Raw genomic sequence first — 11,363 nt, 5'->3', positions numbered from 1 at the left:
TAGATTCGAAAACACATTTCAGATTTCATTTTCGGTTGTTCTCTTAATAATTTTCAACCTCCTTTCTCAAATTACTTCCTTTTTCCAAGCGCACTCCATTTTATTTAAAGAAAAATTCATGGTTTGATTTATTCCAGAATGAAATGAGATGCGGTGTTTTTACCGTATGAAGAAAACCGTATCGCGTGAAACGACTTATAAGAAAAAGTTGGAAATCTTGTCTAAATACGTGTTTTTATGGTCGGAGGACGATTTTTCCTTATAAGATTCTTATTTTTAGTATATTTTTTCCATAGATTCGAAAACACGTTTCAGATTTCATTTTCGGTTTTTCTCTTAATAATTATCAAACCCCCTTCCCAAATTTCTTTTTTTTCAACAAAGATTGATTAATTCCAAAACGAAATGAGACGCGGTGTTTTTACAGTACGAATAAAGAAGTATCGCGTGAATAGACCTTAACGATTTTTAAGGAAAAGTTGGAATTCGACATTAGAATAATAAAAAATAATATTTAGTATTATTTTAATACCTCAATGATCCTTTATTCAATTACAATAGATAAAATAATGATAATAAAAAGTTTTATGGTACAAAAATAATTTTAAGGTGCTTTTAAAATCTCCAAAAAAATAGTTAATTCATAATAATAGCGTGATTAAATATATATATATATACACAATTTCGAAAATTTGTTCAGATTCTATTTAATGGAGAATCGAAAATTTTTTAAAGATTCAAAATTTTTAAACCACAATGTTAAAACTATCAATATAAATATATTTTAAAAAAGTCAACTTTCTCTTGAATATTTTTTATTTTTTCGCTAATCTATGCCTTTTTTTATCGGTAAAGCTTGATCTATAATATAATGACATATTTTTTTTAGCTGTTATTACTCAAAGAAATACAAACATTTTTTTATATATCTCAATTACAGTGGTTTGGTTGCTGAAACAAACAATTTCGTTCGTTAATTTTACGACGCCCAAGCTTCCAATTCCTTCATGTCGTCGTCATCTTCCACTTTTTCTGCAAAATAAATTATATACCTTAAAGAAACTAAACATTTATACATATAAACATTTATATTTTTTCCATAAAGGCCACAACATCCTTAGAATAATACATTTTTGCAATTATACGTAACCAATGACCTTTGAATAACTTAACTTTTTACACGCCACCTTTTCATTTGACAAAAATCTCAAATATAAACCTACAATCAACAAGATCTTAATCTCTGTGATTTAAAACAATCTTTTGGCAGACAACATCTCGTTTAATTATATGCACCGAAAGAGCTGTAATTACCATAATTTCAAACTTTATTTTCCATTTATAACGCCCTTTCTCGATTTAACGGCCCCTTTCAATTTTTCCTATCATATATTCATGTTTTAAGATACATCTCTTGAAATATGAACCTACTATCAGCCTGATCTTAATCAGTGCGATTTTTTAACAGTCTCTTGTCTTCCTGAAGACATCAACAAACTCGTTCGATTAACGGATTGTTTTTTTGATAATATGCACAAAAAGAATCGTATTCACAGTAATTTTAGGTTTTACTATCCATGTTTTGCTACCTTTTTTTGGTAATTCAACTTTTAGGGGTCAATGTGGATTTTCTCCTATCATATATTCATCTTTTGAAAGACACTTCTTAAAATATGAGCCTACTATCAACCGGAACTTAATCAGTGCGTTTTTTTAACAGTCCCTTGTCTTCCCGAACATTTCGATATGCACCAAAAGAACCATATTTACCATAAAACCCATTTTTCGCTCCATTTATTGATTATTCAAATTTTTAGGGCAAGTTTCAATGATGTCTACCATAGATTCATCCATAGAGGGATACTTCTTGAATTGAGAGCCAAATACCGACCAGATCTCAATCTATGCGATTTTTAAACAATCTTTTAGAAGACATCGAGTTATTTAATAGAACAACGGACTGTTTCCATTGATTATATACAGTAAAAGAGCATTATTTACCATAATTTCAGACTAACCCCAATTTTCTCCCCCTTTCTTGACAATTCCACTTGTATGAACCACTTTCAATTATTTCTACCAAAGACTCATCCTTTGAGAGATACCTCGTGGAATGAGGATCTAATATTAACCAGATTTTAACCTGTGTGATTTTTAAAGTCTTTTCGAAAATACCAACACTCTGAATGGAAAAACGAACTATTTTGACCAAATACACCCCAAAGTAACTTTATTTTCGCACCAATAAGACACAATACAGAAGATTTCTAATGTTTACAATGATTCAACATGCTTCAATAAAATAACAAAAATATAAACTAATTAACTGCCAACTACTGAATAATTTGTGAAATTAGTGTTTTTAGCATCATAATCTTATTAAATGAAATTCTAAAATTTGCCTTGTTATTCAACGTGTTAATAATTTCTTCTCCCTTTCAGCACAATCATTATGATAATCAGCAACCATTAGAATCCAAACAAATTTATCATCCTCAAGATTATTGACCTCAATGTCAATGTACTAAAGTCAATGAACCATTTTTTTGTAATTAAACTCCACAAATAATTAAATAAAACTTTTGTTTTGTATCAAATTGTATGTAAATGAGCAAAATAATACTGACTAGCTGCCGGTTTGATTGGTTTATTAGAGACTGCTTCGGCTGGCACAGAAGGAAGTTCAGCAGGCCCCGGTACTTTCAGTAGATTTTCTTCTAGTCCTTCTTGTTCCAATTGTTCTAATTCGGCTTCTAATTCGTCTTCATCTAAATCATCCGAGAATCCTACAGGATTACTAATAGCGTTAGTAATTTCGTTGGCGATGTCGTGTTGTTCAGCTATATCATCCATAATATCATGAACATCATCCACGTTTCTAAAAATTCAATAAAAATTATCTGAAATATTCAAATATCAAGTTAACAAAAACTTACAAGTTTTTGTGAGCTTTCTTCAATGCATCTGCTGCATTTTTCATAGAATCTAATACAGCAGTGTTTGTACTTGCTCCCTCGAGAGCTTCCCTTTGCATTTCAATCGTCGTGAGAGTTCCATCTATTTGCAATTGGTTTTTTTCCAATCTTTTCTTCTTTTTAAGAGCTTGAAGCGCGACTAACAAGCAATAACATTATTTTTTATTTCGATTTCATCTTAAAGTCATTACACATTAAAAGAAAATGAAAAAAATGATTAAATATAACAAAACTTCTATCTTAGACAGGACTATCCTTGAATAATTATTTTTAATTAAAGTCTATAAATATCTACTTGATTTATATGTATGATCAATAATTAATAAAAATTAATATACGTACCTCGTTTATTTTTTGAAGCATTTTTTTTCGCAATTAAAGTGTATTCCTCTATCTTCTTCTCCAAAAAATCCTGTTTCTTTATTAGCATCTCCTCGGTTTCTCGAAGTTTTTGAATAGCTTCTCCTGGTGTTGGAGCAACATCTTCTTTTTTGCCACCGAAAAGTTTTCCGAAAAAGCTCATATTCGATTTTAAATAGTAACAAAATAAGAACTAAACCACCGACCCTCTAAAATTAGTCACCAGTGAAAATAGACAAATTTGACATTTAACTGACGTATGAGGTCACACGTATAAGTACCAACAATCGATTAATTTTTAATATGGAAAATTTTCCAGTTATATTTTTTAATTATTATAATAATTATTCTATCGTTATTATCATTTTTATTTATTTAAGCGTATTCAATAAAATTTTACTTTATATATTATTATATCAATAATAAAATATTCCAGTTTAGATTTTCGATTTAAATCGAGAGTTTAAAGAATCGAATACGCTTTGATTCTTCATAATCAACCTCAAATGGTGTTTGCTCATGTTTTTCTTTTTATTAAAAATTTATTATTGGTTAATTTATAAAATTTGTATTGTTTAGAATTGACTTTTTATAACATTTTTTATACATTCGGGTGAGTGTTTATTTTGTTATCAGTTATTAAGACACATTTTAAAGTTACTTTTGGAATGATTGAACATACAAACTTTTTTATTATTTTTTTTCACAAACTTCATAATAATTAGTATGAATAGTTATCATTTTAAGCTGAAATTACTAAAAATACAGTGCTTCATCATTGAATACAATATAGTTAATTGAAAATAATCCAACCTAACCTAAAAATTGTAAGATTTTCGAATTCGTAAACTGTATATTCCTAGGAATGATTATAACAAGTTTTATATGATTCGCTCTCTTATTGATACTCTGTGGAATTGATGCAGGACTTATTGTTATAGCCATGTCAAGAGCAACAAAAAGGAAGCATGTACTTTTGGAAGTATTCAAAGACGATTATTCGCCCCCAACAAAAAATCAACAAATAGTTAAAGTACTTAAGAGTAGAGGCAACAATTTACACGAAGTTGAGGCTGCCGACAAGTCTGTTTTCCTCGCATCTATGCCTACGAAATTTAGGAAGAATATGTGGGTAAAAAGGGGCGACTTTGTGATTACAGAACCAATAGAAGAAGGGTGCAAAGTGAAAGGGGAAATCGTTAGAATTTTAACGCCGCAGCATATCAAGTACTTCAAAAACGATAATGTGTGGCCGAAGGAATTTAGCGAAGAGGAAGAGAAAAAAGTTGAAAATGATGATGATGATGATATATTTGTTAATCCAAATAGGCCTGTTGTGGATACAGACGAGAGCAGTGATGAACAAGAATCTAGTGAAGAAAGTGATTGAATACTATGTAAAATAAAAAATTAATAAGTCCATAATTATTATTTATTTTTTATAATAGATAAAATAATATACGTATTATTATATTTTCGTATTTTTTTTCGTTAATAAATTGTATATTAATAACTTACAGGATCAAGTGAAAAAAATCAATTAAACATCCTAAATTTCGTCTATTCCTTTAACAAACTATGTAAAATTAAAAACCTAATTTGTAAACAAGAAGCACCTTCTTCTTTTTTTGTATCTTGGCCTTTATCTTCATGATCATACAGCAATACTATAATTTGAAGTTTTCTAAAATGTACTATTAACTTTACAGTAATATTATAGGGTTTCGAATTGGTTATAAAAGCAGTACATTTGAATTGACAGATAAATTTGAAAGGAAAATATCAAAATTTATAGTTTCCATAAAACTTCATAGTTACATAAGCAAATACAGAGAAAAGAAGAAGTAATTTATGACTCAAGGAAATATTAGAGTTTTTCGGATGGGAACGAATGCAAAAATAGACAGCATAGATAAAGGATAGTGATAGACAGCCTAAGTGACGTTACAGAGACGGACGGAGCTTATACCGACTCCAAACAATTTCGTTAATAAAGGTGAATACCCATAAGCAATTTTTCATTTAGTGTTTTCTTGGTTTATGTGATAAAATAAAAGTTTTCAGTTGAATATATTGTTGAAGGAACGTACTATTTAAGATGTTTTTATTTTTTCACCAGGTGAGTTAATTTAACATATTAATTCTGCTTTAAAACTTGTTTAGGTTATGTCTATTTTATTTTTGCAGTACCTTTTTGTTTTTTTGCAGATCCTTTTATTGTTAAGAAAATAATGGATTTTAAACATGTCCTAAAACTTTCCAGCATCAGTGATTTTATAGATGACAAAACAAAATTATAAAACATGAAAACGCCCTAGAGACCAGTCATGTGAAGAAAATGGACTTTGACTCTGATTTGCAGGTAATCAGAGGGGAAGTATTTTCTAGTATGAAAGACAAAAGCTACAAGGTATCTATAGGTAGGTATATATGCATTTGTTAATGTAATAGGCACTACCTAAACCGAAGGTTGGGCCAGTGGAAATCTATAGAAGAGCTTTACCCACCAAAGCCCTATACACCTCTTGAAGGTAGGGTACCAGAAGCATCAATCAACAGATTGAAGGAAGGGCTACACAGCTTTGGAAATACTGTGTTTTACCTGGCTATTGCACAAGGAATCAATAAATTTGCTGGAAAATGGATTTCCGGTAATTGAAGAAATAATTCCTTCCAAGAACTTTTTGAAGGCCACAGATAAACTGACTGTGTTCAAAGAAAAATGTGCTGTTGATGATTAGCTAATAAAAGAAATCTCTGTCACCACTACTGGACAGGTGTCAAATGAAAAATGGTACCTTGCAAGAAAATTTAGATTAACTGCTAGCAACTTTGGTGCTATTATTGCAGCATGCAGGAGAAACAGATTCCCAGTGAGTTTGTTCAACACACTCTTAGGTGAATAATAAATCATAAATTTATTACATAGTTTAGTTATAGATGTTATCAATAATTTGCTTATTGAGCTTCTAAGATTGATTTTTCAAAAATGGTATTTTATGTAGCATTTCCTCACTTTAGTTTAATTTGACATACATTTTTTATTATAATCAATTCATTATTTTTTCAGGTGAATACAATTTGGATGGTTTCAAAACAATCCAGTGGGGTAGAACTCATGAAAAAGATGCTCTAGATCATTTGATACAGATTTATAATTTAAATGTTTGGCTTACTGGAGTATGGCTTACAAATTCAGGACTTCTTGGTGCTAGCCCTGATGGAATAATTGATGAAGAAGAAGGCATTGTAGAAGTGAAGTGCCCATATTCTTTCAGAAATGATAAGTTGTCCAAAAAATTGAGGAATTTTAATAAATATATTGTTTTTTATGACGATGAGGGTAACTTGACCATAAATACAAGTCACAATTATTATCAACAAATTCAAGGAGCTTACATATTTTAAAAAAGAAATAATGTTATTTATGTATTTATACCTTGAAGGAAACAGTTGCGACAATTGTAGACTTTGACGATTCATAGAAAGAAAACATTTTACTCTTGGAAAATTTCTATATAGAACAATACTTACCTAAGTTGTTAGACAATTAAATAAAAAATTTTGACATGTTTTTCAATGTGATTTTAGGTTATTCTACAGTGTTAGCAGATAGAGTATACAATTGGAAAAATCTTTACTATTTATTTTAGACTGAAAAGCCACTCTATACAAATTTTTGTTTGCTGAGGATATCAGGAAATTATGTTTTTTAATATAAAAGTACAATGCTATTTTGTATTCGAATGTACTATAGTCAAGTGATTTTTTTTCTATACAAAAAACTTGTAAAATAAACTAAAACACTGCTTGTGACTTAATAATTTATTTGAAGATTGTAAAGACTGTAGTCTACTAACAAGAAATAAAATTGTATTTTTTTACTTTATGAAAATTGTAGTTGTATACAGGCTTTTATTAAATTAGAAAAACAGTATTATTATTACTTTTAACAATAATTGTATTAGATCAAGTCATTTATAAATCAAGTAAAATCTAAGTATACATTTTTTAAATAAAAACTTTTTACAAAAAAAAGTCGAATAAGGAAATATATTGCTACAATAAAAAATATTTAAAACCAGAAATTATAATATGTCTATGTACTTTGGCTCAACTCCGTACGGTTAATCAATTCAGTTCACATTAAACAGCATAACCTACAGTATAGATCCTACCAATAATACTCCTCAACTTCTTTAATTGGGGGATATTGCAAGTTTGTGTATTGCACACAGTTGAAAGAATTGAAATTTGTGATATATAATATGATGGAACTTGCTACTAAATATTATAACACTTTATTCTCCTGATGGCCCATTCTACATGAATTCTAGCCTTTGCAATTTGAGTTTTATATACTTGGGATTCTGTAAACTGTGGTGTTGTTAATTAAAAATGGAGGTATATTTAATGATACTCCTGCAGGGAGAAGTTCCTTAAACAAGAAACCTTTATCTGCTAATATCAAATCTCCAGCCACCATCAGATCTAGAACCTTACACTCCTTACATTTTTTTATCAGATGTAGACCCTGGATAAGCCTTACTAACAAAGGTGATTACACCGTTTGGTGCAACACCTACCAACATTTTTCATGTGGTCAGTGTTTGTAAGAACTGTAGGTCAATCTCTGGTTTTCCATGCTTGCTGGAACTGCTGAATAAATTTCAGTGCAATCCAAAATTATTCTACAATTTTTAAAATTCGTAAAAGCAATAGGGAGGCAGGCCTGATTCCATTGTCTAGATGATATAGTTTTCATCAAATTATTGAAAAAGACTTCATGTAGAGCATAAATCCACGTCATTATAATATTGGTCACTGTAGCTGTACTACAACTAAATCTAATACTCAAATCTTCATGTGGAAGATTAAGCATTAGCTTCATTAAGGTCATAAACAGTTGATCAATTTTAGGAACGATCTGAACATCCCACCGAGCATAATATTTTAATTTAACGCTGTCCATTAGTTCTAAAAGAATCATGAACAGCTCATTGGTTGGAATTCCAGTATACATTAGTACAAGAGCACCTTTGTTCTTCACAATTTCATATCTGAACCTTGTTGTCAGCATCTTGAAATGAATATGATGGACTCAGTAGTGTAGCATCAAGTTTAATTTGAGTCATTTCATGATCTTATTTTGAAGACCCTGGTAGTAGTTTGGTTGAAGGACCCGGTAATGGTTCTGTTGAAGATCCTGGTAGTAGTTCCGTTTTTTACAGTTCGCTTCCTAAAAAATTGGTTTATTAAACTAATGGACTTTCTGCAACAAAATGCATACCTTTTTTCTGGTGATTTTATATTAAACTTCTTCTGAATATTGAAATCAAATAAAGGCACATTCTTTTTTTCTTTATTTAAAAAGTGATAATCGCACACTTTTGCAAATTCACTTGGATCTATCTTTTTTCTGTAATAATAATAATAATAATAATAATAAAAAATTTAAAACATAAATCTTTGAAAAGTGAATGTTATCATTCTTTTACCTTATGAGAGAAATCTATCTATTCCTCTCAGTTTTGTTTTTTGGGAACCGAAAAAAACTTCATAACTTCATGAATGGTTTGAACTGTAATGTTTACAGTCTGGAACAAAGCACATACCCATTCTGGAGCAGTACTAGATCTTAAAAACCTAAAAATTAATTTATTTATACTCGAAAACTCGTGACTATTAGTAGATGACAGCGATTAACAACAAAAATAAAATAGACATAACCTCAACAAGTTTTAAAGCAGAATTAATATGTTAAATTAACTCACCTGGGGATAAACTAGTAAAAAGCTCTTAAATAGTACGTTCCTTCAACAATATATTCAACTGAAAAGTCTTATTTTATCACATAAACCACGATAACACTAAATGAAAAATTGCTTATGGGCATTTACAATTATCAAGAAAATTGTTTGGAGTCGGTACAAGCTCAGCCCGTCTCTGTGACGTCTATTGAAAAATATATAATGAGTAACGAGTAATATAAATTTTGCTTTGAAATTTGAAAACTTTAACGTATTTCTACAAAACCAGACACATTAACATCACAACATCAGATGGAACAAAGTTCATCAAACTTTGATTATGCAACACATTATACAGTAACCAAACAGAAAACGTGCATATTTATTCTAAGCGAAGCTTCATTTTTTTTATTATATAATTCATTAAATTTATTCCAAATTTGAATTAAACATATTTTTAGAAATACGTGTTTACATCAACATCCAGTATATTTTTCCACTTCTTCAATTATCTAATACACTACTATTTTATATATCGGTTGTCCCATTATATTCTTTGATGAAAATAGGTTTGCTCGATTTTTTCATTTTTAGACTTGTTAAATTTGTTTTGATTCAAGCTCCAGTATATTTTTTTCTTCATCCAGTGACTAGAATTGTTTTAGTACATAGTCATAAATATTATTTCATGTACAGTTTGTCCCATAGTATATATTCACTCTCACACATATTTGATGAGTTTTTCTCAGTTTCGGACATTGTTAGTTCGATTTAAAGCAACTCCTAGTATATTTTCTCATTTCCTTAATAATTAGAAATGTTTTATTTTCTATCAATCACTATTATTCTTTATACACGTTGTCCATATTATATTTAATCCTTTATGAAATTAATTTTTATCGATTTTTTTAATTTTAGACTTTTTAAATCTGTTTTATATTAAGACCCAGTATATTTTTGTCTTCCTCCAGCGACTAGAATTGTTTTAGTACATAGTCATAAATATTATTTCATGTACAGTTTGTCCCATAGTATATATTCACTCTCACACATATTTGATGAGTTTTTCTCAGTTTCGGACATTGTTAGTTCGATTTAAAGCAACTCCTAGTATATTTTCTCATTTCCTTAATAATTAGAAATGTTTTATTTTCTATCAATCACTATTATTCTTTATACACGTTGTCCATATTATATTTAATCCTTTATGAAATTAATTTTTATCGATTTTTTTAATTTTAGACTTTTTAAATCTGTTTTATATTAAGACCCAGTATATTTTTGTCTTCCTCCAGCGACTAGAATTGTTTTAGTACATAGTCATAAATATTATTTCATGTACAGTTTGTCCCATAGTATATATTCACTCTCACACATATTTGATGAGTTTTTCTCAGTTTCGGACATTGTTAGTTCGATTTAAAGCAACTCCTAGTATATTTTCTCATTCCCTTAATAATTAGAAATGTTTTATTTTCTATCAATCACTATTGCTCCTTATACAGGTTGTCCTAATACATTTAATCCTTTATGAAATTAATTTTTATCGATTTTTTTAATTTTAAACTTTTTAAATCTGTTTTAAATTAAGACCCAGTATATTTTTGCCTTCCTCCAGTGACTAGAATTGTTTCAGTTCCTGAACGAAATTATTATTTCTTTTACAGATTGTCCTATTGCATTTATTATTTTCATGAAAACTTCGATGGAGTTTTCAGAAATTTGTACCATTTTCAATACAATTTAAAGCAACACCCAGTATATTTTTTCATTTTCTCGAATTAGAAATGTTGTAATATCTCGTAATCACTATAATTTCATGTACAGTTTGACCATTCATATTTATAACTTAAAGAAATCTTTTATGAGATTTTTTCACTTTCATACATCGTTATTTCGATTTACAGCAACACTCAGTATATTTTTTTCATTTTCTGAATAACTAGAAATGTCGTATTATCCAGTAATCCCTATTATATTTTATACAGGGTGTCCTAATACACATATTTCTTCTACGAAATTAGTTATTATCGAAATATTTGATTTAATAATAAGAAATTAAAGAAATATTTGATTTTTGACTTCTTAAATCCCTTTTAAAGTATATTTTTCCCTTACTTATACAGTACATATTTCAGTACCTAGTAGTGTCTATTACCCCACGTGCAGGTTGTCCCATTACAATTCTTTTTCCTATGAAATCTTCGAAAGGAATTTTCGAAAATTTAGACAATTTTTAAACTGGTTTAAATCAGCACCCAGTATATTTTTACATTTA

General features: G+C 29.0%; 2 protein-coding genes, 1 long non-coding RNA gene and 1 pseudogene across 3 annotated transcripts; 2 read left to right on the top strand and 2 right to left on the bottom strand.

The window, feature by feature from the left end:
- Positions 1-511: 511 nt before the first annotated feature.
- On the bottom strand, positions 512-3,595 carry LOC130892162 (charged multivesicular body protein 4b). The gene is made up of 4 exons (XM_057797379.1): positions 3,318-3,595; positions 2,937-3,114; positions 2,628-2,878; positions 512-1,032 (listed from the first exon to the last, which is right to left on the bottom strand). Exons 1-4 carry the CDS (start codon positions 3,496-3,498, stop codon positions 980-982), a joined length of 663 nt encoding a protein of 220 aa, XP_057653362.1. The 5' UTR covers positions 3,499-3,595; the 3' UTR covers positions 512-979.
- A 212-nt stretch (positions 3,596-3,807) lies between these two features.
- Positions 3,808-4,820, top strand: LOC130892163 (probable RNA-binding protein EIF1AD). Its single transcript, XM_057797380.1, has 2 exons — positions 3,808-3,948; positions 4,277-4,820. Exon 2 carries the CDS (start codon positions 4,279-4,281, stop codon positions 4,723-4,725), a length of 447 nt encoding a protein of 148 aa, XP_057653363.1. The 5' UTR covers positions 3,808-3,948; positions 4,277-4,278; the 3' UTR covers positions 4,726-4,820.
- A 613-nt stretch (positions 4,821-5,433) lies between these two features.
- Positions 5,434-6,754, top strand: LOC130893019 (uncharacterized; annotated as a pseudogene).
- A 391-nt stretch (positions 6,755-7,145) lies between these two features.
- Positions 7,146-9,543, bottom strand: LOC130892877 (uncharacterized). Its single transcript, XR_009059125.1, has 4 exons — positions 9,110-9,543; positions 8,834-8,981; positions 8,626-8,754; positions 7,146-8,574 (listed from the first exon to the last, which is right to left on the bottom strand). It is a non-coding gene; the product is annotated as an uncharacterized LOC130892877 (long non-coding RNA).
- Positions 9,544-11,363: the final 1,820 nt, after the last annotated feature.

The sequence above is a fragment of the Diorhabda carinulata genome, chromosome 4 (genome assembly GCF_026250575.1).
Source record: "Diorhabda carinulata isolate Delta chromosome 4, icDioCari1.1, whole genome shotgun sequence".
Lineage (NCBI taxonomy): Eukaryota > Metazoa > Arthropoda > Insecta > Coleoptera > Chrysomelidae > Diorhabda > Diorhabda carinulata.
Note: the sequence above shows the minus strand (reverse complement) of the source record. Positions and strands in the feature narration are given on the sequence as shown.

Bases quoted from the DNA above. Each gene is read 5' to 3' on its own strand.
- LOC130892162 (XM_057797379.1), bottom strand. From the start codon at position 3,498: ATGAGCTTTTTCGGAAAACTTTTCGGTGGCAAAAAAGAAGATGTTGCT. The intron at 3,115-3,317 runs GTACGTATATTA...ATTGCTTGTTAG, and splicing joins TGCTTCAAAAAATAAACGAG to TCGCGCTTCAAGCTCTTAAA. The intron at 2,879-2,936 runs GTAAGTTTTTGT...TTGAATTTTTAG, and splicing joins AAGAAAGCTCACAAAAACTT to AAACGTGGATGATGTTCATG.
- LOC130892163 (XM_057797380.1), top strand. From the start codon at position 4,279: ATGTCAAGAGCAACAAAAAGGAAGCATGTACTTTTGGAAGTATTCAAA.